The sequence below is a fragment of the Falco biarmicus genome, chromosome 9, assembly GCF_023638135.1.
Source record: "Falco biarmicus isolate bFalBia1 chromosome 9, bFalBia1.pri, whole genome shotgun sequence".
NCBI classification, from domain to species: Eukaryota; Metazoa; Chordata; class Aves; order Falconiformes; family Falconidae; genus Falco; species Falco biarmicus.
In genome coordinates, this window is record NC_079296.1 from 10,537,442 (window position 1) to 10,564,632 (window position 27,191).

The 27,191-nt window shown below is 61.3% G+C and overlaps 2 protein-coding genes across 5 annotated transcripts in view; both read right to left on the reverse strand.

The window, feature by feature from the left end:
• Positions 1–158: 158 nt before the first annotated feature.
• Positions 159–11,765, reverse strand: AKNA (AT-hook transcription factor). Its single transcript, XM_056351984.1, has 21 exons — positions 11,485–11,765; positions 10,418–10,702; positions 9,304–10,265; positions 8,675–8,749; positions 8,053–8,197; positions 7,742–7,899; positions 7,600–7,659; positions 7,385–7,485; positions 7,119–7,281; positions 6,886–7,013; positions 6,633–6,806; positions 6,230–6,437; positions 6,012–6,118; positions 5,564–5,781; positions 5,183–5,327; positions 4,600–4,761; positions 3,961–4,379; positions 3,772–3,873; positions 2,983–3,108; positions 2,519–2,675; positions 159–2,226 (listed from the first exon to the last, which is right to left on the reverse strand). The coding sequence occupies exons 1-21, from the start codon at positions 11,495–11,497 to the stop codon at positions 1,944–1,946; spliced, it is 4,191 nt and encodes a 1,396-aa protein (XP_056207959.1). The 5' UTR covers positions 11,498–11,765; the 3' UTR covers positions 159–1,943.
• A 4,870-nt stretch (positions 11,766–16,635) lies between these two features.
• The window catches only part of WHRN (whirlin), a 55,050-nt gene continuing 44,494 nt past the window's right edge, over positions 16,636–27,191 (reverse strand). Inside the window, exons 7-12 of one of the 4 annotated variants that reach the window (XM_056352653.1) lie at positions 26,551–26,583; positions 21,415–21,486; positions 20,418–21,015; positions 18,953–19,131; positions 18,149–18,271; positions 16,636–17,448 (exon numbers count right to left, since the gene is read on the reverse strand). In XM_056352653.1, coding sequence (XP_056208628.1) covers positions 17,266–17,448; positions 18,149–18,271; positions 18,953–19,131; positions 20,418–21,015; positions 21,415–21,486; positions 26,551–26,583 — 1,188 coding nt within the window. In that variant the 3' untranslated portion in view covers positions 16,636–17,265. The remainder of the gene's footprint in view (positions 17,449–18,148; positions 18,272–18,952; positions 19,132–20,417; positions 21,016–21,414; positions 21,487–26,550; positions 26,584–27,191) is intronic. The other 3 variants (XM_056352651.1, XM_056352654.1, XM_056352652.1) reach the window with 3 other exon arrangements.

A 27,191-nucleotide genomic window follows, 5' to 3' on the forward strand; every position in this document is an offset into this window, starting at 1 on the left:
GGGCTGTGCCATGCCGCTTGCTCAGGGGCCAGGCAGGCGAGGGAAAGGCTTGGGGGAATATCCTTACCAAAACTTAGGTGCCTCCAAGGGAGGGATCCTGGTGTGGGGATGCCAAAACTCACCCGAGAAATGGCTTTGAAAGGAAGATGAACCCAGAAGCCAACCAACCGCATTTATTTCGTTCAAAAATAAGGCGATTATCTTCGTATAAAATACCATCCAAACGGCTCTGCTGGTCATTACAAAATAGGAGATACAGAAAAAACAGATCATCTTTGCTCCTGGCTATTGCATTTGGGACAGTTAAATACGGCCGCACGCTCCCTGCACGCTCCCGCACACCCCGGCTGGGCTGGGGGGGGGGTCACAGCTGCCAGCGTGGCCACAGCCTGGTCCGCCGGCTCATTTGGGACACAGGTACAAGCAAATGCAACCAGAGACAATAAATCCTCCTAAAATCTGCCCCCTCCCTGCATGTCCCCAACCCGCCCCGCTCCCCCCAAAGGGCAGTGCCGGGGCAGCCCCGTTCCCAGCCCCTCCATGTCCCCCCCCGGCTGGTTGCAGGGTCTGGGCTCAGTGGCTTTGCAAGTGCTTGGGGAGGGTCTAGACCTGAGAAACATGCTGGGGGCATGAGTGGTCCCCCCCCACCCCAAAAAAAAACACGTGGGTCTTTGTACAACAACAACAACAAAAAATAATTCAAAAATAAATAAATTTGACACAGGCACTTTAGGTAGGTCCTACACATAAACGCAGCCGGGGCAATGCAGGCTGAGATGCTCGGGGTGGAGCGGGGGTTTGGCTGGACCCATCCCGGGTTCCACAGGGGTGCACCAGGGTTTGTGGGGTGCAGAGCTGGGCCCTCTCCAAGGGCTGCTCCCACCACATCCATTTCCCTAAAAAAAATAGGCATTAACTCATTACAAACCCAGCGTGGAGGTACAGGGGCTCCGCAGAACCACCTCAGGGCCGGATCCTGCCCCCGCCTCAGCCTCACGGGGTGATCTTTCCTCTGCCAGCCTAGATGCCCTGGGATTCCCAAGGAAAACCCCAAATCCTTCTTTTTTTTGTCCAGATGATACTGTGGGAGGCCACATCCAGGGGTGGCCAAAAAACCCCACAAATGCCCTAAGGATTATGCTGGAAATTAAAACCAGAACATATATATGTATCTATATATAGAGAGATAGATGTAGATACATATATATAGATACACACACACATCACAGATCATCGATCAACCCTAAAAGAGTGATTTAGCTGCTTACTCGCTACCTTGGAGAAAAAAAAAACAAAACCAAAACTAAATTCACATAAAACGATGAAAAGAAGAGCTTTCCCAGGGAGGACCTGGCTGGGTTCAAGTCCAAGGGCAGAGCGGGGGGTGGAGGGGGCACTTGGGTCCAGCCCCCGGCACGGAGCCTAAAGGCTGGGAAACAGGCTGGATAGGGAACCGTGGGAATTGCTGCTCACGCAGGCACAGAGGTAAACACAGCTGCCAACGGGGACCCGACCTGTGTTGCAGTAGGACCTACACAAAGTCAGAGCGTCCCCAGAAGTGCTCAGCTCAGGGTGGCATCTGCCCTAGGGGACACAGGGCCACCCCGTTGGTCCCAGGGCACGGTGCCCTCCTGCCGGGGCTGCGCTCGCACCCCAGGGTGCTGCAGGATGGAGCAGGTCTTGGGAGACCTCTGCCCATCTCTTGTGCCTCTCCTGTGGCTTGGGTGGTCCTGAAAATGGCCAGACAGACAGACAAGGATGCAGGAGGTCTAGGGCAAGCAGGATGGGGATGGGGGCCCATGCAGGACCCTGCCGAGATGCCTCCAGTCCTGCTGCCCCCAGATGTGGCAGGGAGCATCTAATGCTGACTGGGGGACCATCCTCCTCCTCCTCCTCCTGCCCCCTGCGAGGGCAGGGGGGTTTGGCAGGTGCCAGTTGGACCCTCAGAAGAGGCAGGAGCCCCGCAGGTCCCGTGCCCGGCTCAGCTCGGCAGCCAGCACCCGGCTCATGCGGGTGGTGCTGAGCCTCACGCTCTGGGCAGCCTCCATGGCCTGGCTCAGCGACCAGTTCAGCTCCTCCAGCTCCTCCAGCCCCAGGGTCAGGCAGCGGCGGTGGGCAGCAGCGTGGGGCCGGAGGGGATGCTCTGCGCGCCCGTGACCTGCGGTCTGTCGGAGGGGGACCCCAGCCACGGCTGGGGCTGAGGTAGGTACCGCTGGGGAGCAGTAGCTGGGAAGAAGAAGGACATGGGTTTGGCTTTGCTCCATGGGCTCTGCCCCCCCCCGGGCTCTGCGCCTCCACTCTGCCTTGGTTTTCATCCGTCTCCCCCTTCTCATAAATCTCCAAACCAGCACCCATCCCCCCAGACAGACCCCCCCCCCCCCCAAAGGAGCCAGGGGCTGTGTGACCCCACTCCCAGCCAGCTGCCACCTGTGAGCAAACCAGCGGGTCCCTGGGGTGGCCACAGCCCCTCCAGTGCTCACCGCCCGCCCCCCCCCCCACCATCACAGAGCATCCTTACAGCACAGAGGGCACGTAAGGCACGAGGGGGACGGGCGCAAGGCAGCTGACGGCAGCGGTGGCACCAGGGCAGTACCAAAGCCTGGGCTGCTCCGGCTTCTTGGCTTGGGGACCAACGTGGGGGCCTGAGGGGGACGTGCCAGTGGGGCCAGGCTCTGCTGCGGGGAAGAAGGCGGTTAGATGTCCCCAGGGGTGTTTGTTAGATGTCCCCAGGGGTGTTAGATGTCCCCAGGGGGGTGCAGCCAGTGGTGGCCACAGGTGAGCCCACCCGTGCCGCACTGGGCTGCCACTGCTGGCGGGGAACAACACCCATGCCCACGGGTGGTGGCACCACAGGCTGTCACTTCTGTCCCTGCGCAGCACGCCAGCGCTGTGCCAGGGGCCAGAGGGCTGTTCCGTGTCCCCCAACCCCAGCACCCACACAGGGACAAGCCATGCCAAGCATGTGCCACCCCCATCACCCACCGTGTGTGGCTCCGTCCCTGCTGCTGGATGCAGGGGCACCCATGGGTGCCTGGCAAGTGGGGCAGCGCGTCCTCCTCGGGGTGCTGTGCTGGGGCTGCCTGGCGGCATTGCCTGCCTTGAAGCCAGCTACAGACAGAGGAGTGAGCGTGTCCTGGAATGTCCCCGCGCAGCCCAAGCATGGGCCGTTTGGGAAGAGCAGAGCAGTTTTGGGGAGCAGGTGGGAGAGGAGGTGAGGAGGCCTTTCTCTGCAAGGGCAGCTGCAAGGGGGGTGGCAAAGGGGGGACTGAAAAGGCAGAGCTCCAAAAAGAGGGGTTTGAAAAGGGGGGTTATGAAAAGGAGAAGCTGCAAAGGGGGGTCTGAAAAAGGCGGGGGGGGGGGGGGGGGCTGCAAAAAGGAGGGTCTGCAAAAGAGCCGGGGAGTCTGCAAAGCAGGGCTCTTCAAAATACAGGGGTCTGCAAAACAGGGGGTCTGAACAGCACTCTGCATGCAGCCAGCTCTGTTCCAGGCACCCATGGGACACAGCAGAGCCTGGCTCTGCGCCGGGTGAGCCTTTCACTAAGGGACAGGGCTGGGGACAGGCTCCCACTGACCCCGGTGACACCAGGGGCCACAGCCAGCACAAGGAGCAGGGTGGGTGCCCCACAGCAGGGGGGACCCCCAGGCCATGGGGGGTGGTCTCATATCTCCCCCCCTCCCCTCTGCAGTTAATGAACTGAAGTCATTAGCAGTTCTGTTAGTGGGCGTTAGGGAAGGCCAGAGGGGCTGGGAGCATCTCTGGGGACCACTCACCCGACAGCGTCCTGCTGCCATGGCACCGGGGGCACCCTGGGGTGCCCAGCTTTTCCTGGGGTGCCGGGGCGGTGGGCGGCATCACTGCCTGGTACCACGTTCCTGTCAAAACCCAGCGTGAGCGCAGCTGGGGACCCCAACACGGGCAGCTGCCCTCAGCCCCTGGCACCGCCTGCTGCTGGCACCCACCTGTGTACTGTCCCCGAAACGTCACCACACCCGGAGGGCTCCCAGGGCTCTTCCGTGGGGAGGGGGCAGCCTGGGGCCCAGAGGGTGAGGGGTCCGAAGCGGAGGAGAGTGAAGCGGGGTGGGATCCAGTGGGTCCGAGCCCTGGATCTGCAGGATCTGGTCTTGGGCTGAGCACTGCGGGGTCCCATGGGGACACCAGGACCTGCCCAGTCCCCGTGGTCCCACAGCCCCCCACTCCGCTTGAGGAAGCGGTGCACAGGGGGGAGCATGTCCCCACTGTCCCCTCCATCCCCACTTCGGCGGGGTCCCACTTACTGAGATCCAGCTCTGGCCTCTCCCGTGGCAGCGATGCCGACCTCCCCCTCCTCGTGGGTGCGACCCTGGGGGCTGCCCTGCCCCGCACCGGGGGGCTTAGCTCCCTGCAGAGGGGACAGAGCTGCCACCAGTGTCCTCGCAGTGTCCCCCTGACCCACCACACCATGCAGCCAGGCTGCCAACCCCCCGAGACCAACCTCCCCCCGACTGCATCAGAAATGGGATGGGCTGGGAGTATCCCCATCCCATGGGACACCCACCGCGCTGTCCCCAGGCAAGGGTGGCTGCTGCCACCCCCCTCCCCATGTCCCTCCTGCCACCTACCCCGAGGATGCCGCGTCCTTGGGGGATGATGGTCTGTTGGCCACCGGGTGCCTCCTGGCTGGGGTGGCTTTTCCCTGGGGATGGGTGCGGGAGCGGCGCAGGCTCTCCTCCAGCCTCCGCTGGAGCTGCCACACTTCGTCCCGCAGTGCCCGGATGGCCTGGCTGCCACGGGACAGATGCCACGGTGAGGGGCGCCTGCAGCCAGCAAAGGCTCCCAACAGTGCTGGGTGCCCTGCGGGGAGCAGCCGTGTGTCCACCCTGCGCCTGCCCCCACCCCCGCCAGCCCCAGGACCCAGCAGCTCATGCTGTGGTGCTCCCCAAAACCAAGCCTGGGGCTGGTCGCAGCCCACCCACTCGTGTCATGAGTTGGGAGGACTCAGCCCCAGCTATGTCCTGGCTCTCAAGAAGGGAAAACCTGCCACTGCCCAGCGGGAGATGCTGGGGCCTTTGGGGACATTGCTTGGGGGGGTTCCCGTGTCACCCAGGGGGAGTTTGGCCCCGTTGGGGGGGGCGGGGGGGGAGGGGTATACGGATACTCACTCACGCTCCAGACGAGAGCCCAGCAGATTGCAGTGAGTCGGCTCAAGGGACAGCAGGGTGGGGGACAGCTGGGGGGGGTGATGGTGTTTTGGGGGCTGGCGGGGGGCTGGCTGGGCCCCTGGCTGTGGAGGGGGGGTGGCAGGCGGCGCTGGCACAACTCCTGCCTTCTGCCTCCGAGTCCGTGTGAGCTAGGAGAAGGGGGTGCACGCTGAGCCGAGCTGGGGGATGTGGGGGTGTCTCCCCGCCCCAGAAGAGACCTGTGAGAGCAGGCAGCAGACACCCCCAGGCCAGCACCCCAAGGGGGCTGGGGGAACAGCATAAACCAGAGCCTCTTCCACACTCGTGAGCCAGTCCCCCCCCAACCCCCCCCCCCCCAATCTCCCTCCCTGGGGACACGTCGCTCCCCAAAATGCTGCCCACTCACCGTCAGGTCCCACCTCGCTGCCTGTGCTCTCAGCCCAGCCGTGGGGAGAGCTGCTCTGCGAGGGGGTGCTGGGGGGCAGGCGGGGCCCCTCCGTGCCCCCCTGCCCCCCTGAGGGGTAGATGCCCGTCACCGTTGTCTCAGAGGGAAGCGGGGTCACCTCTCTCTTCCGCAGAGGATGGAGGGTCATGGGGATGGAGAGTCCCAGTGAGTGGGGGGTCCTGGGGATGAATGGGTCATGTGGGCAGCCCCCACAGCTTGTCCCCCAGTCATGGGCCACCCTGCACACCTCCCACCCCCCCAGCACCCCCTCCCTGCCCCCCACGTCCTCGCTGCCTCTCCCTCCATCCCTGCTCCCCTTCAATGCCCCAAATCCCCCCAGACAGAGCCGACAGCCTGTGTCCCTGAATCCTCCCACCCCCGGGGTGAGGGCAGGGACCCTGCGCCATACCTGGTGCCAGGGGGCCGGTGCTCGGGGGTGTGCATGGGGGGTGACACCCTGCTGGCCTCCGAGCCCATGAAGCCGCTGTCTGTCTCCGGTGACACAATGCGCTGCTCCTGCGGATGCATCAGGGAGAGCAGGATTGGTGCTGAGCACCCCCAGGACCTGGCGGCAGGGTCTGGGGGTGCTGGCAGATGGGGACCCACAGTTCCAGGGGATGGGCTCACCTTGCTGGGCTGGTGCTGGTTGGCAGCGCCACCCACCCTGCTGCTGCGGCGGGACAGGGGGGGCCGTGGTGCCTCGGGAAGCCCCAGGGGGGGCTTGGCTGCAGCCGGCAGCTCCTCCGCGGTGGTGGGGGACAGGTGGCCCCCTGTGCCTCCTGGCCATGAGGGCTCCCTGGGGGGCAGCAGCGTGGCTCTCCTCTCTAGGGGGTGCCTGCGGGGAGAGGATGGAGCATGAGCGATGGGGCAGAGCAAACCCCAAATGCAGGGAAACGCCCTGGCGCAGCCAGCTTTCCCGTGGAGGCTGTTAACTCTGAAGCCTATCAATGCCAGTGATGCAAACCCTGAGATCTGATGTAAAACCTCCCACTGGCCCTGCCGAGGGGACTTGTCCTCCCACAACACTTACAAAGGGGAAGTCTTGAGGTCAGCCCCCTTCTCTAGAGCCTGTGTCCTGCCGGGGATGTTGCTGGGGCCACTGTCCCCTGCTGCGGGGCCATCCGCCTCCTCCTGGGACCTGCTCCCTGCCAGGCTCAGCTGCTCCAGGCTCAGCGACTCCGGCAAGGATTTGAAGTGCTTGTACCTGGTGGGGACCCACAGGCAGGAGCTGGTGATTCCGGGGAGCCGCTCCCTGCCCATCCCCACCCCGTGAGAGCACTCACTGCTCCAGCAGACCACCAAAATCCTCCTCCACTCTCCGCTGCTTGTGCCAGAGGGGCTGGGGCAACCCCCCTGTCACCACCTCACTGTCCCCCGCTGTCCCCTGGGGTCCCTCCATCAGCCTGGGCCTCTGCAGGGCACAGCAAAAGGGGGTCAGAGAAGCATGACACACACCCCCTCCGCATTTTTGCGTCCCCCAGCCCCACCTGCCCCGCTGCAGCCATGCCCAGCTCACCTGGGGGCACAGGGAGCCGGTGGCTGGCGGCGCGGAAGGGGCTGGTGGGGAGCAGGGCTGAGCTGGGTGCTGCGCAGGGGGCTGCCACCTGGCCCCGGGCTCCAGCCGGTCCTTCAGCTCCTCCAGGCGCAGCCCAAGGTGGAAAATCGCCCCTTCCACCCCGCTGCAAGACAGTGACCATCAGTATCAGGGACACACGGAACCCTGCGGGGCGGCAGCACTGGGCGCTGGGGCTCTGTGGTGGGCAGCGGGGGTCAGGCACTCACCGGTCGGGATCAAACTCCGCCGAGACCCCTGGGTGCTGCTGCCGGGCTTGCAGGTACGCCCGCTCCAGCGCATCCTGCGCATCCTTCAGCTTCCTAAACCTCTGCACATGATGGCAGTGAGGTCCGAGCCTGCCAGTGGGGCCCCTGGTCCCCACCAGCCCCCCCAGCTCTGCTGCACATCCCTGGGGTGGGGTCCTGGGAAGGGGCTAACTCACCTGGAGCTGCTCCCGGGGCACGGGACCCCCCGCCTGCACCCAGCCTTCAAAGGACTCCACCTGGCCAGGAGAGAAAGGGCTGAGCCCAGCCTTGCTGCAGCCCCCCCTGCAGCCCCCCACCCCGTGTCCCCTCGGGGCTTGCCTGTGCCTGTAGCTTGAGGGTCTGTCCCGCCAACGTCTGTGTCAGCCGGGCGCCCGAGCAGCAGCAGGGCCCTGGGCAGGTGGGGCAGACCCCCCTGGGTGGAGGGGGGCAAGGAGGCTGGGGTGATCCCCCCCGGTCTGATGGTCCCGGTGCTGGAGCTGCAAGAAAACACCAGGACAAGGTGACGTTGGGGATCCCCATGCAGCACCAGTCCCCCACACCGTGAGGAATGGGGGTCTCAGCTGAACATCACCCGCAAAAACCAGAGCAGGGGGGCGATGAGGTGGACGGGAAGATGCAGTTAAACCCACCTCCAGCCGGTGAGGACGGTGGGGCCACGCTGAACGCCGCCATGCTGGCCTGCGGGATGCTGAGGGTCACCACCTGGCAGCCGGTGCCCACCGTGCCCACAGCCAGGCTGCGGCTGGGCTGCGGTGGGTCCGCGTACAGGCTCACCTGGGGGCAAGGAGAGGGGGCTCAGGCACCCACCCTGCACCCCAACCCTGGCACTGCCCCCCCAGCCGTGCCCCTTGGGCACCCTGAAGCACCACTGGGGACAACAGGCAGATGGGGGCTCAGCCCGACACCAGCCCTGCCTCCGTTTCCCCACCCACGCAGTGGTGCAGGGCAGGAGGCAGTGAGGGTGACATGGGGACACGCTTCCATCCTGCTGTCCTGCCATTTCAGTGACACGCCACGCAGCTGCATCCCTGGCAGAGGGGAGCCCCCCAGGAGTGGGGGCACAGCAGCCCCCAGTTTTGCCGTGGGCTCTGTGGTGGCCTCAACCCCCTCCCTGGGCTGTGCTTGCCGAACCACAGGTCCTGGGAGGAGGAAGAGCTCGGGGCCCAGGGGAACAAGCACCCCAAATAACCCTGGGGAGGGGGGAGCAGAGCAGGGAGACGCCCCTGCAGCCACACCAGCCCTGGCACCCACCCTGGCACCCAGGCGCAGCTGGTCGATGGTGTTCTCGGCCTCGGCATACTTGGTCAGCAGCTTGTGGTAGTCATCCTGCGGGGAGGGCAGACAGTGGGGTGACAGCACCCGGCATGGGGCTGGGGGCTCGGAGGATGCCCCAGGGGTGGGTGTCAAAGGGGGATGTGGCACGGAGGGAGGCATCCCTGTGTGGGGATGATGGGGCTGGGAGGCTCCCTTGGGTGTGGGACACCCTGGGGTGCTGAAACCCACCCCCCCAAAGCACCCGGCTGCTGTTTCTCTGCATGGGGGAGAGCCTCCCTCTGCTCCCGGGGGATGGGAGGGCATCCCCGGGGACAAGCATCCTGGGGGTGACAAACATCGGTGGGGTGTACAAGCATCTGGGGGGGACATGAGCATCCCTGCCTCCAGCCCCGAGCGCTGCCCACATCCCTGCCTGGTCCTTCCCTCCCTGCCAGCCCCCTTGCAGGACCGGGAAAAGGTGACCAGCCCCAAACCCCGCATCAGTGACACAGGGCTGGCTCACAGGGCTGGTGCCATCTCCGTTTCACCTGCACCGTCTTGTCCCCCCACCCTGGAGACCCTCCCAGTAAGTCCTCGCTGGCTGAACGGGGGGAGCTGGGAGTTACCTGGAGCTGCTGTACCAGCTCGGTGGCTTGCCTGGGGGACCTGAACTCCTGTGGCAGCACAGCGGTGGTGGGGGGCTGCGGGGGGACCCCCTCCCCACTGCTCAGCAGCACCTCCCGGACGATTTCGGCTGGGGACTTGAAGCTGACGGGGCCGGTGGTGCTGGCACGGGCAGGCAGGGCTCGGCCCCGCGGTGGCTGGTAGCTCTGGTCAAACTTCACCCGTGCCTCCACCTTGGAGAGGTCAGGCAGGGGGTGGTTGAGCCGCCCTCGGCCGTACGGGGTGCTGTGGGCGCCATGGGTGCCTGTCCCCAAGGGACCCCTCGTGTCCTTCCTGCCCGTGTGCCGCTGCCGGGGGCTGAGGGACCATGATGGGCGGCCAGGCTTGGGGGGCTGCACCGTGGGTGCTGCTTTCTTGGGCACCTGGAACCTGTCACGCAGTTGGGGTGCAGAGGAGGTCCCAGCACCCCAGGGCTCCCTGGTGGGTTCCAAGCCAGTGGTGGCCGGGGCTGGAAGCTCTGACCCAGCTGGCTGGGGCTTGGGGACAGGCTCGATGCTAGTGGCATCGTGGGGGTCATCAGTGGAGAGGTGCAGCAGGAGGCTCCGGCTCGGGGTCCAGCCCTGCCCGTGTGCCCCACCGGTGCCCCCAGCTGCACCCCAGCCCTGGTGCCGGTGGGACGAGGTGGCGGGGCCAGGGCTGGCATCTGAGGTGTCACCACCATCCGTGCTGCAGCGCTGGGGCTGGCAGAGAGCTCGGCTGTCCCGCAACGCCTGGGGGCTGCTGCTGGACCCCGAGCCCCACTGGCCCTCGTAGGAGAGCTGGGGGTAGGGCTCCCCATCACTCTCTGTCCCCCAGGGCCCCTTGTCCCCCCTGAAGCTGCCCCGCTCCTCCTCCACCAGGTCCGGCTGCGGGTGCCAGCGACCCTCCTCCACTGGGGACCCTTCCTCCAGCTCCTCGCCATCGCCTGCAAAACACCAGCGCCGCGGGGCTGCTGCCAGCCAGCCGGTGCCCCCCAGCCCCCTCCCAGCCCTCTCCCAGCCCCCCGTGGCTCCAGCAGCTCCTGGGACCCCCGCACACCCCCACGAGGGTCTGGGCAGCAGGGAGGGGACAACTCACCCCACTGTGGGCTCCCAGCATCCTCCCCCAGGCCGATGATCCCATCCTCGTCCATTCGCCTTTCAAAGTTGTCGTTGTCTTCTTCCTCCTCCTCCTCCTCCTCCTCCTCCTCTCCCTCCCAGCGCGTCAGCTCTGTTTGTGTCCAGCGCAGCCATGGTGCCGGGCTGGCCATGGCCCGCAGGCACAGCGTCCCTGTCACTTGTGCCGCTTCATGGCCCTGTAGCGGCAGCGGCAGGCTGGGGACCTCCTTGCCACAAATGTAGGTCACTTCATCGCCGCTGTGCCCTGGTGGGGGCCGAGGCAGAGGGAGGGATGCTCAGCAGGACACAGTGGGCTTTGTTTGAGGTGTGTGTTGCCCCCCCCACTTCTGGGGCTCCCTCTGTCCCTCAGACCCTGGGGACAACCCACCATGATGGGGGGTGACACCCTCGGGCCAGCCACCCCCCCTGCATCCCACCATGGGCCATGATGGTCCCCAGGGGTCCCAGTGGGGAAGGAGCCCCCCAGGGCACCCCAAAGGCTTTTTCTCACCCTGGGGGTGAGCACTGGGGGACACCCAGACCATGTTGGCACCCTCTGGATGTCACCCCAGCTGGGCAGCCACAGCCTGGGGACCATCAGCAGTGCCACCATGGCACAGAACAGTGCCGGGGGAGGCAGGAGCACCCCAAGGCCCCTCCAGCTCTGGGGGCTGAGAGCAAGAGGGACCAGAGCAGAGGCCTGGCACACTCCCTCCACTGATGGCCTGAACACAGAGGCTCGCCCCGCTCCTCAGCATGCCGGGGTTCCCAGGGCCACAGCCGCAGCTCGAGACACCGGATGCTGAAAACCCAGCTGCAGGGCGGGTAGCAAGAAAGGCCACGAGGTTTTCCCGGCAACATCCCCTCGGCCAGATCTGAGCCCCCCGCAACTCCGTTTTGTCCATAGGGTGCTGGAAGTGGCAGCTGCCTGTGTGGCGGTGGCTGGTACCAAGCATGGTATTGGCATCACCTGCAGCCACCCCAACAGCATCCCCACGCAAGGCTGGAGCATGGAGGAGCCACCGGCCCCACACAGGGTACACTCACCCTGTACCGACATCCCTGGAACGTCCCCATCACCGTGACGCTGTTGGGGGTCCCCAAAGCAGCATTGCCTCCGAGCACCCCAAAACCTTCCTGTGCCTGAGCGGCTTTTGCAGAAGTAGGAAATGATGCTCGATGCTCGGGTGCTTCCTGCAAGTTTGCAGGCGGCCGCAAATTTTTTAACCCCATCAGGCCCTGCGCGGCGGGGGATGAACCCTCCTTCCGCACTGCTCATCATCAAAACCCTTATTTTTTAACCCAATTTGGAGCACGACACTGAAGCAAAATGGGGGAGGAACCCTGGGACTGTTAGCAGCTGCAGCCTCCAAAAGACATGAGGGTCTCCCAGGAGGACAAGCAGCTCCCAAATTCAGCCATACTGTCCCAAAATCCAGCTAGACGGATCCCCCATCCTTGGAAATACAGGGTATGAGCTTTGCCTGTATCTCAGATTTCCAAGTAGGGGGTCCGCCTGGCCTCCGCCCTGGGATGCTGCTCACAGCCCCAGGGATGCTGGCGGCCATAATCAGGCGCTGAAGCGCATCCTGGCACATTTACAGGGAGACAATTAATCCAGCTCGTTACTGTGTAATTAGTGGCACGCGAAGGAGAGCTTGCACGAGCTCCTGGCTGCTAACGAAACCACAGCATGGTTCCTGGGGTGGCTGCATTTAGCCCGGAGGATGCTGTAGTGATTTTGGGGTGCTGCAGGCTTGGGGATGACAATGACAAGCAGCAAACCTATGGCACCCACATGCTCCGGGAGAAGTCCTCTAACCCACTCTGAAGTCTCCGAACTGCAACTTTCCTCGCTTAAATCCTACTGTTAGTGGAGGTTTTGGGGTTATTTTCTGGTGTCACTGTGCATCAAGGTCCTCAGGCACCATCCTTGCACCAGCAGCACTCACTCTCCCAGCCCTGCCGCAGCCCTGGGGTTTTCTGGGCAGGAAGAGAACCCTGAAGCATCCCTTGGGGTCTTGCAGACCTGCTGGGGTGTTCGCACAAAGCTTTTCCCCATACGCCAGCTGGGACACTCCATTCTCCGTACCCAGAGATGCTCCACAGCTTCTCCTGCCTCCACGGAGGATGGGGCTGCCCATGGGATGCTTCAGGCTCTGCAGCTGCTCAGTGCAGCTATAGAGTGATTATGGCTTTAACCCCTCTCTGAGCTGGGATGTTCCCAGCCCCGAGCCCCTGCCTGCACCCTGGCCTGGAGAAGCGGCATATCAAAGTGCCCCCTGATTCATCTCAAGCCCCACAGCATCCCCGAGAGATGAGATGCCCAAAACACCAGCCCCAGGGAGGGTCCCTGCGGGTGGGCAGTGGGTGAAAGGAGCCTGTGGGTCCTGTTGTCTCAGGGCAAAGAGGGTTAAAACGTTTCCAACCCAGTTTTGGCAGGCTGGCGCCTAGATCATGCCTAACCCATATGCCATCAGCTGTCACCCCATTTCTGAGCAGCAGCCCCCTCCGGGCTGTGCTGCCCACAGCAGCCGCAGTCTGCAGGATCTGCTTGCAAATCCAGCCACATTTATCGCTTTCCCAGAAAGTCCCTCCACTGATGGTCATGGTGGTAAGGGACAAAAATCTCTGATTTTTTCCCCTTGAAGTGAGTTGCTGGCTGTTATGGTAGCACAGAAAAGCTTGAAAAGTGATGTGGCCACATTCTCAGGAACCACAAAGCAAATGCAAACAATCCCAAGTGTGTGTGTATGTATAAATATATATATATTCTGAAACTCGCTCTTCAAAAGCTGAGATTTTGCAATGGGGTAACTGGAGAAAGAGCTAAAAGGAAATTTAAAACTCTCAGCTAGAAAATGTCTTGCACCCCTGAACTCTGCTCTGCCTGCAACCCTGGGTCCCTCTCCTGCCCTCTGCCCCTCAGCCCGGGCTGTCCTGAATCATGCCTCCGCGGTGGAGGTGCTGGGGAGAGGGAAGGGATGCTCAAGGGCAGTGATGAGTGCTGCCAGGCCTCTGCCCAGCCAGCAGGCAGGAGGGGCTGCCACTGCTGCCCCTGCCCTTGGCTCCTCTAATCTTTGATCCTCTCCACAGACTGCTTCACTCTCTGTCACAGCGATCCTGTCCTGCTCCCTGCCCCACAGACCCCCGTGGGACAGATGGAGGTGTGAGGCTGAGACCGCCCAACTCATTGCATGTGTGAGGCAGAGGGACAGCAGCACAGTCAGGGCCAACACGAAGCAGTGTGCGGCCCCATCGCCGCTCCTGGGTTTATCAGTGGTGACAGCGGAGAAGACCGCCACATCCCCCGCTCCAGGGCTCACTGGGTGACATGGAGGGGGGGGAAAAGGCTGCTGTCACTCTGCCTTCTCTGCCTTGTCAACCCTAGGCAGAGCAGGCAGGGTGGGGTGGGGGGCCTCTAACCCCCCACCCCCATCCCCAAGGCGCAAAGGCAATATCACCCGAATGAAGGGGAACAACCCTCCCTGTGCCCCAAAATAAAATATACATCCCTTGCCTGGGAGGGGGGTTACATCCTCCCCGCCACCTTGGCTGGGCACAGACATGGATATTTTGTTTTCCTAAACCACCGGCTTCAAACCAAACCCACCTCCAGAGAGCTCCCAGAAGTGCCCGGCACCCACATTCCCACAGGGATCGACACCCCAGCACCCCAAGAGGGCAAGTGGGCAGCCCCAATGGCCCTGCCCGCAGTGGGGACCTCTGGCCGCAGGGGGTTGGCTAAAAAGCTCTGCAGCCCAGGGCTGCCCACGCACGCACTGCCCACAGACAGACAATATTCTGCTCGAATGTCTGAAAAGACAGAGAGGTTAAAGCAAGGGAGGGCTGATGTCTGGCCCCAGTGACCTGCAGGGGAGGGCTCAGGAGGGCTGGTTTTTGGGACCGGGGGTTTCTGGCCCCACGCTCCCCTTCCCCTTCGGCTGTCTGAGCAAAGCATCTCTTCTGGGGGGGGTTTGAAGGAGGCCAGAACGGCCTCGGGCTGAAACTTGGCAATGGGTGTCCGCACTCCTGGAGGGAGGAATTCGTCGTTTATAAACCCTTTTTTTGAGCTCACAGAGTCCTGTTTTATGAGCATGAAAGAGGGCAGAAAAGCGGAAACGCTGCTTTCTTAGTTCGCACTCTTTCCCATTAAAACAAAGGAGAAACCATCATAGTGAGGAAGAGCCTGACCAACCCTCCTCATCCTCTGAAAGCACACACGCCTGTTACTATGCCGTCACTCTGAAACCCATGTGTCCCCCAGTTCCTCAGCCTGGAGGGGCCATGTTCCCCCAGCTCCCCTGCACCGGCACATCCCCATGGAGAGCTACAAAAATGCAGAAGCGGCATCTCTCCATCACTTGCACCACAGTGAGGCCCCGCAGTGGGACAGGGAGCAGCTCCCGCAGCTGCTTCCCAACCTCCTCCTCAGAACACGAACCCTCCTGCGCCTGCCCCGGGGCTCTGCCACCCCTGGGGACGGCATCATCCCCAGGGCCTGCCCTGGAAAGCTGTGGGTGTCCACCGTGGGGCTGAACCCCAAGGTGCCTGTGGGAGCCAGGGTGCCGATGGCTGTAATGCCCCTGCAGGGTGGCCTTAATCCCCGTCTAGAGAGAGCTGCGGCCGTGCCAGGGCCAGTGGCACCGAGATCCCTTATTAGCATAGGGCAGGGGGAGGCAGCAGGCGGCACAGGAGGGCAGCCGGAGCAGCCGGGAGCGAGCCATGAGGTTAAACCAGCAACGGGCTGGGTGCGGGTAAATGGTGTGTCGACTGCCATGCTCTCCAGCGAGTCCCTAGAACATCCCGGCCGGCACGTTCGGAAAGGGTGCTGCGGGATGAGGGAAACCCCGTGACACCCCGCCGGCGCTGAGGAACACAGCTGCCCTTTAAATGCAACAAGGAACCGGGGCCGAGGGCAGCCCTCGCACTTCCTCAGCGGGGCCGCAGGCAGTGCCACGGCCTCCATCCCGCAGCCGCCCCGCAGCCCCGCTTGGCCTCCTGCTGCCCACTGTGGTTCCTGAAATCCGACGGCAGCATCGCCCGTGCCGGGCCCTGGTGGGATTCGGCCCCGGCTGCGCAGGCAGCGCTGGAATCAGAAAAGTTACGACAAGTTTGCCCAGGGCCACGAAGGCTCTGATGGCGTGGGGCGGCGTGGGGCAACACGTGTTGTCAAGAAGCATCGCAGCGCACATCCTGCATCCTCTCGGCGCATCCCCTCGGCCACAGGGACCCCCCTGGGGTGGGGGGTCCCCCCCCCTCCACCCAGCGGGGTCCCAGCTGTAAGCCAGCCCTGCCAGCGCCAGGCTCAGCACAGCCGGGGGTGCTGGATGCGGCCCCCCGGGATGGGGCCGGCCCCGCGGGTTGTGCATCCAGCTGTGCCCCCTGCGGTACCCCCGCGGCCCCCTCGTCCCTTCCAGCTGCAGAAGGCGGCTCGCAGGGAGCAGCCCCGCCGCGCTGCCCCCCGCCCTAAGCCACCCCCGCCCCCCCGGCACAGCTGGGGGGCACATCTGGCCCGCGGGCACCGCTGGAGGGGCACCCCCCGCCCCGCGCACGCAACGGCTGCCCCGCCACCGCCCCGCGGCTGCCCACCTGCAGGGGGGGCCCGGGCGGCCCCTCCTCGCCCGGCGCTGGGCGGCCCCGCACGGCGGCCCCGCTGCCGGCCCCGCTGCCGGCCCCGCTCCCGCTCCTGCTCCCGGCCCGGCCCGGCCCGGCCCCGCCGGACAATAGCGCGGCCCGCGGCGGCGGGGGGCGGGGCCTGCGCCCCCATTAGCATCCCCGCCGCTTCCCGCCAATCCGTGCGCGCCGCCCCGCGGGAAACGGGAAGTCGTTAGCATAAAGCTCGTCCCTCCCCGGTATTTGCATAGCCCGCGGCCGCCCGCCAATCAGAGCCGCGGCGACTGGTTTACATTGGCATAATTTATGCAGCGCGGGCACCCCCTGGTGGGGCGCAGCGGGGCCGGGGGCTGCCCCGTCCGCGGCCCTGGGCATGGGCATGGGGATGGGCATGGCCCTGGCCCTGGTCCTGGTCCTGGCGGGCATGGGGACTGGGATGGGATGGGGATGGCCCTGGCAGGGATGGGGACAGCCCTGGTGGGGATGGGGACTGGGATGGAATGGAGCATTGCCTCCCTGGAGACGGGACAGGTTTGCCCAGCCATGATGCCCATCACCACCGCGCTCCCACCTGCCCTGCTGGGGTGCCCCAAAGGCGTCCCTGCCCCTCACCCACACGCAGGCTTTTTCTAACCTGATAGATTTATTGAAAAATTAAAAGCACAAGCTCTGTATATATAAATACGACGACATTGCCAGCAATTTACAAGGCCTCCGGTTGCTCTCTTTGCATCCCCACCCGTGGCCTGCACCTCCTGCCTGAGCACAGGGGGGCGAGCACCCGAGGGAGCAGCGACCACCCGAAACACCCTCCAGCCTGAGCCACGGGCCCACCTTGCTCTGTGTGTGGCACTCAAATGACAGCGGGGACACCCAGACCTTTGCCATCCTCCTGCCCCGCTCCCCAGCCTGGCCAAGGGGGAGAGGGTGTTCCCAAAGGGGCAGCCCCCACCCTGGAGAGGTCAGGGATGGAGACTTTAAGGGATGTGCACTGAGTTCTGCCCGTTCTCAGCCTGCCCTACCCAGCCAGTGAGAGCCTGCAGTGGGTGAGGGGACATTTGGGGACAAGCTGGGGGTATCTGCGTGTGCGGGGTGGTGCAGCGGGTGAGGGCTCTGCGTGGTGGGATGCTGCTTTCACACCGCGGCGCTGCCTTCCATCCCCCTCCGGGTGCTCTCCAGCCCAAGCCACGCTCCCCAAACCCAGGCAGGTTCCTAAAGGGCGACGTTGAATTCTGTGACCAAGAAATCAATGTAGTCCTTTTCCTTCAGCTTAAAGGCTTCAGCGATGATACGGGCGGCTTCCCGATGCTCTTTGCCCCGTAGCCCCGTGCCGTTCACCTCCAAAATGACGTGGCCCACCTTCAGCTTCCCGCAGTTGTGCGCCGAGCCCCCACGCTGCAGGAGAGAGGTGGTCAGCTCATGCCCAACCCAGGGTGAAACACAGGTTTGGGGAAAATGCAAAATACTTCATTTCCATCATGTTCACCCTGACCTGGTGAACATGATGGATGCGAAACATTTCACATTTTGGAAAGAGGGGAAGAATTTGGCTTCTCCTCTGCTTGCAGTGCCAGCTGGGAGGGCCAAGAATAACCAAGGCGCAGTTGGCTCTGCTTTTCTTTTGCTGTAAATAACTTGAATTTTGCTCCGAGTAAACAGCAGAGAAAACAGTGCAGGGAGACACTCCCGAGGGCTCGGTTCTCCAGCCATCATCCACCATTCCCCCTCCCCAACCCTCCGTCTGAGCAGAAAATGGGAGTTGCCAGACATCTGGAGACACCAGCCAAGCTTTCGGGGCTGCCCAGAGCCCTCTGAAATGTCTGCAGCAAATCCCAGGACACGCTTTATGGTACGGGTTCATCCACGGGACACAACTGCGATCCTCAGCAACACCCCCCCTGCAGCAGAATGACGCCTCTGATGTCTGGGGAGATGCAGGGCTATAGGAGGGGGAAAGCACACCTCCAGAACGCCCCCCACCAGGGGCAGGGCTGTCGCTGCGCTCTGGCCGTGGCTGAAGGGCTTTCCTGAGCCTGCCCAGGGAGGAAAGGGGTGGGATGTGCATCCAGCTCTTCCCACTCTCTGCCTGCCCTACCTGGATGGTGACGATGCGGGGCAGCGGCTGCCTCGTGTTCGCTCCACCCTCAATGGCGATCCCCAAGGTCGGTGCGCTCTTGGACACCCGGATCAGACACGACGTGGGCTCCAGGAGCCCCGGCTGTGGGGACAGATGGCAGCGCTGCCGATGGATGCTGGGCACCGTCTGCCTGTGGTGCTGCCTCAGCTGGGGCCCCAGGGCAGCAGCCCACCCACAGCAGCGGGACAGACACGCTGCCTGCAGTTGCTCTCCGCGACTCCTGACATCCAAGATCCCGACCACGTGTGGGTGTGGACGGGCTTGGGGAAGAGCAGAGCAGCCCTCTGCCTGCCTGCCTACACCCCTCAACCTGGCCACCATCAGAAACCCCCCAGTTTACTTCTGATACCCGGTGCCACCTTCCTTTCTGGGCAACAGCTGACATCACTGATGGGACAGTGAAGCCCCATAGATGTCTCCTCAAAGCCAGGAACTCTGCCACGTCCCAAGCTGCTGTTTGCTGGAGCCGGAAGGGATGGGGTTTACCCTGGATGGAGTGGATCAGCCATCCACTGTCCCGCTCAGCCGCTCCTGGCTCCCTTCTCCACAGCTCAGCCCACCACCCAGCTGACTCAGCTCATCAAACAAGACGCTAAATAACCCATCAAAGCATGAAAAAAGGGGTGCTGCCTGCAGGCAGTGGGAGCAGAACCGGCAGGCAGCCAGTCGAGCCGGCAGGGAGCAGCACTGCCCCTGGGCAGCCCTGGGTGCCCACCTCCCCGCAAGGGCAGCACCCCGTGGCCCCCGGGCACCCAGCCTCACCGGCTTGGAGGCCCCTTCTGCCGCCCCCTCGCTCCTCGTGGCCTCCTTGAGGCTTCGGCTTTTCCCAGGGACCGGCTGCCAGCTCTTGTCCTTGCCGCTCATCTCGACCTCCCCGATGTCCACCCCGCTGTCCTCGCTGAGGGTCTGCCCGCTGTCCGACAGCTGGGAGAGCGTGGAGGCTGGGGAGAGACGAGGGCTGTTAGAGGCCGGGCAGCGCGGCTCTGCGACCAGTCGAGCACCCACAGGACCACATACCAGAGGGAGGACATGTCACCCTCTCCCAGGGCTGGGCAGGCTTCCTGGGATGTGGAGCTGGACTTCAGAGCGAGGTTCCCAAGAGGACGCCTCCCCAAGAGCAGAGCTGTGCGCAGGGAGCATCAAGTCGTTTCAAACCCAAGCCTGGGATCCCACCTACATCCCAAACTGGGATGGAGGGACCTGCTGGAGGCCAGTTTGAGCCAGTCCATGCTCAGCACAGGGTTTGGGAGGAGATGGGGACAGACATCCCTTGGGGGATGAAGGCTCTGAGTGCAGATGGCGGTTCTGCCTCTGGGAACAAGCATCAGGAACAACGGTACAATGGGGAGGGCTGGGGGCCTGGAAGATCGGCTCTGGGACTTGGAGGAGTCGGGGCCACACTGCTGACACCGCTTGGGCAGGATCCGGCCAGCATCCAGACCCCCTCATCCATCGCCTTGCCAGGGATGAAGCAGCTGCAGGGGGGTCACAATGCCACGGGAGGGCGACAATGCCACTCGCATCAGGTCCCACGGAGCCCCAGCACCAGCGTAGGCACCATCAAGACCTTTTTTTTTTTTCCCCCTCCAAAATCTGGGGTTAATGGGAAAATCTCAGAAGCGCTTCTTTTTTTTTTTTCTTTTAAAACCCCACTGGAAGCACATTTTATTACCTAACACAGCCAAGCCCACACAAGAGAGAAGTTGCCATCAGCTGCCTGACAGAGCTCGGTCTTTCAGCAAAGGTCAGCCTGAATTGCGGGGGAAGCCCAGGGAGGCTTTGGGGAGCTGCTGCCCCTGCCCTGCCCTCACAGGTTTCCCAGGGCTGCCAAAATCCAGGGCTGCAGCTTTGTCTCCGAGATTAACCGCTGCTGCTGCTGCTAGCGCTGCACGGGGCTTTATGCGGTTCCTGGCTTTTTTTTTTTTTTTTTTTTGCCACGATGCCATCAAGCCATTTTCTGAATTGAAAACTCATCAATGAAAAAACAGCAAACTACCCCCCAGCTACCCAACAGCAGCACACCGCTGCGCCCAGCTGGGCTCTGGGGCTTTCACCCCACCCTGCTGACCTGGAGTCTGAACCGAAACGGCGATGTTTTCCCCTGTGACTTGCTCAGGACCTGACGCAGGTCTTGCTCTTCCAACCCCCTCGCCCAGCTCCTGCCCTTGAGATCCAAATCTTCTCCTGTTTCTGTTTCCCTCTCCGCCCCCCGTGGCTGATAACCCACCTCTGGCCTGGGGCAGGGGTCTCACTTCATTGACGTCAGGCTCGCTGTTGGGTTGGTGCACCTCCACCATGATGAAGTGCTGGTTGGCCACAGCCTGCGGGCTGCCCTTGTCCGGTGGAGGGGGTGCCGGGTGGGGGGGAGGAGGAGGAGGGGATGGGGAAGGGGGGTTCTGAAGCCCCCGGACTGCAGGGCTCTCTGGGGGTGGGCTCTTCAACCTCGTTGGGGACTGGACCCTGGGGAAGGGACCGATGGGGTGCTGGCTGACCAAGGAGAGCTGGGCATCCATTTGCCTCCTGGAGCTGTGCAGGGCCGGGGAAATGGTGGCATAGATAGCGCTGGGGGCTGACTCCTCGGTGGATGCTGTAGCGGTGGAGGTCACGCTGACTGTGTCCTTCTCAGGGTGGCTGGGGGGGGGCGTGGGGTTTCGGGGGGCCACAAAGAAAAGGCCTGACTGAGAGGACTCGGAGGAAGGGCGCTTGGGCTTGTCTTTCCCTGGGTTCCTGTGCTGGGCAGTGGAGGGGTCCAGCATCTGAGGGGCTGAAGGAGGAGGCGGAGGCTTGAAGTTGGGTGGTTCCTCTGGGAAGGAGGAGAGATCATCCTGCCGAACCAAGAGCAGAAGTTTTTAGGACACCATGCCCAGCCACAAGAACTTCCCCAGGCTCACAGTCACCTGCACCTGCCTTCTCACGGTGACCATGGCAAAACGAGCTCATTTTCACGGAAACACCTTTCTCATCTTACTGATAATAAGACTCACAAATGGGAATGATTAGAAGACAAACCACCCAACTTTTGCTTTCGTTCACACAGATGCTACTCTTATTCAGACAGTCAGAATCCTCCTCCTAACTGGTTTGATTAACTTGCTTCAGTGACTACAGTGACATCCATTGGATGTTGATGTAGCAAAGAGCTACAGAAGCCGAGGCAGAACCCAGTGTCATCAGTTTTCCTCCAGCTCCCACCCGAGGTGCAGCAGCACAGTGCGGTGCCTTACCAGGGAGATGTCCGGCAGGGTGTTGATGCTACTTTGGTGGTCGACTCCACCTGCCTCCAATTCTGAGGTGTTCTGGTAGGGCAAAGAAAGAAGAGAAAACCCCGTCACACCAGCAAGGAGCAACCACCACAGGGCCAGCATGACAGGGAACATGCAGAGGGATGCAGGTTATCACCCAAAACCCCCACACAAGGCCAGTCTTTCACTCAAAGGTTTTTGTTTCCTTGGAGGTTCCCTGGAGACTCACACAACATAGGAACAAAGCAACTTTGTTGGAGATACAGACTCTCCCAAACTAAGAAGGCTGCCCAAGGCATGCTATGAACCTGACTTACTGGGGGAACCTCCTCCGCAGTGGAGTGTGCTCCTCTTAACCCAAATCTCAGCTGCTCTGCTCCTTTTGATTTGGAAGGAGGGGGGGAACCAGCTCTGAGGGCTGCAGGTTCAATACCTGGATCTTTCCCGGGAAAAGGGCAATAGAAAAGTTTAAAACTTCCCTCCCTTGCAAGCCAGAGCAGTCTTGTGCAAACACCAGCTGCTGCCACTGCTTTCCCTTTATGAGTCAAAATTCCATTAGAAAACACAGCTCTGAAGACGCCAGAAGCTCCAGAAATCAAGAAGGGCTATGGGGGTCTGTCAGCCTGTCTGTGCAGGGGCAGCTGTCAGTCAGGATGGACCCAAGGAGAGGACGTGGATAGTCAAGCAAAGCAGACGGGCCCCCTGGCTAAGCAACAGCAGAGCTGGGGGTGTGCAGCGGAGGCTGGGTGCGCAGCCTGGCCCTGGAGGGGGCTGAGCCCAGCTGGTCCTGAGGCCAGACGCATGGGTCTGCTGCTGGCTCTGCCCCGGGCAGGTACTACTCTGGGGGATGCTCTGTTGGCAGTGCACATCCCCAGCTCCACCTGGCTCCCCTGCAAGGCCCAGTAAGAGCAAATCCAGGCTCAGCACCCCCCTGCCACAGTGACTCCTGATCTGGAGAGGTGCTGCTGCTGCTCAGAAAGGGTGTACTTAATTTCTGTCACGTTCATAGGGATGTTTGTTAGTTTGTGCTGGAATGGGCAGGGTACAGTTTGTGTTTAACTGCGTGTTATTTATTGCAGGGTAAACAACTGATTAGTTGAAATGCTGGTGCATCTGCATTTCCCCCATCTGCTGGAGGCTGCTGCTGTGCCTGTAAGATGTTAGCATCCCAAAATAGACACGGGAGACAATTAAGAGCATTAAAGAAGCAGCAAAAACATTGATGGAAAGTGCTTTTATCTCTGTGTCTTCAGAAGGAACCCTGGAGAATGCAAACTAAAATAAACGGCTTGTTCAGGGGGTGACAGGTAAAGTATTAGCTTGGGAAACCACTCCTTCCTCTGACAATGGTTGATTTCATCATCAATTAATTCAATGTAAAGGCAGGTGGCTTTTGAAAGAGAAACATCCCCTACTCCTTCTTGGGTCACTGACCGTGTGGCAAGCCAGGGCAGAGACAGATTTGGCTGAAGTGCATGGCAGCAGGAAGGGAAGGATCAGGCTTCAGCCAGACCCGACATGCCACAGGATGGTGCAAATCCAAGCACTGGCATGAAGGATGGGGTGATCCTGTATGTCTGAGGCTGGAGGAAGAGCCAGGTAGGGCTATTTCAAAAGCGACCTGCCTTCATATTGATTAAAATGAGCACGAACTGCTCTGGGCTGTGCACACATTAGCAATGGGACTTCAGATTTGATTGACGTGCCAATGAATTTAAAAGCTCGAGTGCCATCATGTCCCTGTGTGATGCCAAGGCAGAAAGATGCTCAGCTGGACAAAACGCAGTGCTGGGGAAACTGCACCAAACTGCACCAGTGCTCTGGCCGCAGAGCTCCCTGCTCTCGCCGTTCTGCAGAAACTGCCCAGGCATCACCCTCCCCCTGCACCAGCCCACCTTCAGATGCTGCCCGGAGCCTTTAATCCAGCCAAATGGCTGCGTGCACGAGGAAAGGAGCCAAGGCAGAGACGGTGACATTTCAGCACCAGCCTGGCTGTGTCTGGGAGGATCTCAGCTGTGTCCCTAACTCTTCCCTCTCCAGCCCTGCCTCTACCAGCTTCAACCTGCCTTCACCGAGCTCTTAGCGAAGGCACAAAGACCAGACCCCTGCAATGCGACCAGGAGCAGCCTGCCGTCAAACAGCTACGGGCACGTTGCTACTAAAACAAAAAGAGTCTGCCCAATGCCCCCCTAAAATGTGCCAGTGGCATCTCCCCCCTGTCCTGCCACCCTGTGCCCATCACCATGACATCAAGCCCACTCCAGAGCACACCACATGCTGTGTCCCAGCCCCAGCCTCATAGTTTGGACCAGTCTGCACCGAGACTTGAATCCTCCTGGCAAATGGAGGGTGGGCACAGCCAGCTGCACCCCATGCCCTCGCCCCCGCCCCCAACCCAGCCCGAATCCCGCTGCCCTGGCTCTGCTCTCCCTGACCAGCCAGGGACACTAATACTGCTCATCTTCTTCAGGCACTTTTTCTGCTGAAGTGTACAAGCAAGAGATTTGCCTTTCCCCAAGCTTAGTACTTTGGGGGCAAAAGCAATTAAATAGAAATTGCTCTGGGCTATAAAATGTAACGGCTTTTAAGCTGAGCACATTTGCTTTCAGGAATTGGCTATTTTAAGACTGTGCTTTCCTGGATTTCCCTTGAAAGACCCATTGAAGCCATGTGCCACTGCTCTGAAAAATGAGCATTTACCGAGGAGGCTGCTCCCTCCTACCGCTCTCTGCTCCTTTACCCCATCTATCTTCTAGTTACTTATAGAAACTGGGGGCCAGGCGAGACCCTTCCAGCCCTTCTGCAGGGTGCAGCTGAAAAACTGTTGTCCTTCCTCTCTTACACAGAGTCCACAGCAGGAGTGATGGAGCTGGAGAGCATCTTTCAGACAGGCAGCCAGTTTCCGTCTGCAGATTAAGTGGTGGAGAAACTGCCACCTCCCTGGGGAATAAAACCCAACCTTTAATTAACCTCACAGCTCCAAATGAGTCCCTTATTTTCCAGTTACTGCTAACAAGAGCTTTGCAGAGCTACTCAGTCTGAATCCTGCAGGCTTTAAATTCTGAACAGCTGCGCCAGTCTGAGAATAAGCCCAGCTTTCCTCCTCTCTCCCCTTCCCTCTCCCACCCCTGAAAGCATCCACAGGGCTGGAGGAGCCCCAGAGCCCTGGCTCTGCCTCAGCCTGAGCACAGACCTCTCTGACTTCGGGGGCTCTGAGGGTGATTCCATGACACCCACAGGGTGGCTTCATCTCTATCCTCACCGCCTGAAAGGATCATCACTTAGGAACCCTCCACATGGGATGTCTGTGCCTGTCCTGGAAGGGGTCAGAGGACCAGCTGGGAGCTGGGGCAGCTCTGTATTGGGGGACATAGATGCAGAAGATGTCCCCTGTTTCTCTGCTCTCGTTCTGCTCTCCCTCTGGGGATGCAGACATCACCTGACAGCTGCCAAAGAGGCTGTGGGCTTTTGCGCTTGAGATTCACTTTCCAGAGAAAGGAACTGCTCAGCGCCATCCTCTCCTTAATTACACTCCTTGTGAAACAGAGACCAAAGACAGAAGGGGTGAGCAACTCAACTGGGTTACTGCACGGGGCCCAATCCTGCAGCTTCAGGGAGCTGGGGGCCAAGTCACCACCTGTGGAATCGTGCCCTGGGAGGAGAAGGCACCTTGGATGGCAATGTCTTTGCTAGGAGGCTGTGGAGAAGCAAAACGAAATCCACAAGGATTTCAGTTCCTTAATCCGCACAACGAAGGCTGGGGCAGGAGGGACAAAGAAAATGCTAGGCTGCCTTGCTTGTAAGCAATCAGAAATTCATGCTGCTCTGATAAGTTACACATGATTATTGCAGTCCACAATTAACCTCTGCTTTGCAGGACTCAACCTGAGATCCAAGATTTGCAAGAGGTGATGGTGACACTTAGGCAGACACACGTCATCCATCGGTGGCACCATCAGACATGGCTTTGTCTCATTTCCAAGTATCATTCCAGCATCCCATAAGGGAAACGCTTTTCGCATGGTAGGTCCTGACCAGCCCCATACTGGTTATTTTTGGTGTATGTTCACCCACTGACTCACGGAGAGTTGATGGGACAGGGAGTCTGGTCTAGCGTCACCGCCTTTGGTCATGAAGCCAAAGAAATCTGTGTCCCGCGGTTCAGGGTGCCTGTGATAAACTCCCTCTGGGAGCACTACAGCTGTTCTCTTCTAGCTGTGCCATTCCCAGAGGAATCTGGCTTTTGAGCCACGTTCACAGCTACCAGAGGTCCTCTCTCCCAAAGCAGCACTAGCTGCTCCCAGCTCCACTGCTCGCGGTGTGTGCTCAACCCGCTGACCCCTGTGATTTCCTCCCGGACAAGGAGGAGAGAATGCACCCTGCACCATGAAGCTGCACTGCAGGGCACAAGCCAGCAGCTTTTTCCAGCCTCCTCCCAACCAAGAGCTTTGTTACAACAGAGGGATTTCCGAGGCTCTTGCCACATCCACATCTGGCCTCCTCTAAGTCTGCATGAGGATTTCTCCAAGGCTGAACATGCACAACGCGAGTATACCGACCCCTCCTGCACTGTAGCGTGGATTTGTGCAGGCACCTGGCCTGTAATGAAAATTCTCTCCCATCCCTGAGGATGCGTGGTAGGATGTGACCAGCCTACTGGTATTTAGCCAGGGTGCCCATGTAGCAAGACAGCACAGCAGCAGGTAAAAGCAGGCAACAAGGCAGGAAGGGCAGTCTGGGGTCCATCAGGCATCAATGCTGCTGGTCCTTCTACAGCCCCAGCCTTCAGCTGTCAGTGGCACTCGGAGCTTTAGTACCAGCAGGACACTGGTATCAGCTGGGTTTGGTTCAAGGCTGAATCTGGTCTGCACTGCAGCACCGAGGCCGGCAGCCCTGCTGCCGAGCTGGGGAAAGGGACTCTGGAACGGCTCAGCCGAGCCACAGGAAGAAAAGGCAGAGATGGGTGAAACAGGGAGGCTGTTCGCATGGCCGAGTCGCATGCTGGTCCCTGGATGGCCCGTGCCCGCCTCCCCCACGATGCACATTCGCACGCACTCTCAACCCGTCTACTATGGCAACCACAGTACTCTAGCTCCCCGTCTCGCTGACAGCCCCTACCTCCATCAGGTCTATTAGCCACAAGAGTCGCTCCTGGGGATGTGCGAGGGGAAAAGCAGATTAAAACAAGCATAAAAGCGACAACAGAACATCAGGGAGGATGCAGAACAAATGAGTGAGACAAGCAAATCCCGGCATAACGCGACCCTCCTCCCCCAAAACCCACCCTGCAGAATCCACATCCAGCTGCGATGAGCCCCTCCCGCGAGAGATGCTGGGGAGGGCAACGGCAGCAGGGGCTTCGGGCGGCAGAGGGAACAGTTTGGGAGCTCTGTGCCTCTTCTCTCTCTCCTGCTTGCTGAGATAAGCACCCATCCAGCCTGCGCTGGTGCTCTTTGCTTGGCAGTTGTTTCAGCAAGCAGTGGTGACAACCACCTCAAGTGGTAGCGTCCCCACCACCCCAGGCAGAGCTCAGAGGGACCTATGTTCTCACGCCCCTGGAACGAGGTGCCACACTGTCAGGGAGGGCCTGCAGTGCGACCACGTGCTCTTGAAGGCAGCTTTTAAAACAGCGGTGCCCACCCTCTTCTCTATGCCAGAACTGCACCCCGGTCTCCCTCCCTGACCGTGGGGCTCGTGTGCCAGGCGCAGCAGAGCCATGGCTCACACCAGGCCCAGCAGCCGCGCTTGGCACGGGGTGT

Excerpts from the sequence above, each read along its gene's own strand:
- AKNA (XM_056351984.1), bottom strand. Across the intron at positions 8,198-8,674 it reads AGCTGCGCCTGGGTGCCAGG|GTGAGCCTGTACGCGGACCC; the intron begins GTGGGTGCCAGG and ends CCTTGCCCCCAG. Across the intron at positions 2,676-2,982 it reads CAGGGACGGAGCCACACACG|CAGAGCCTGGCCCCACTGGC; the intron begins GTGGGTGATGGG and ends TCTTCCCCGCAG.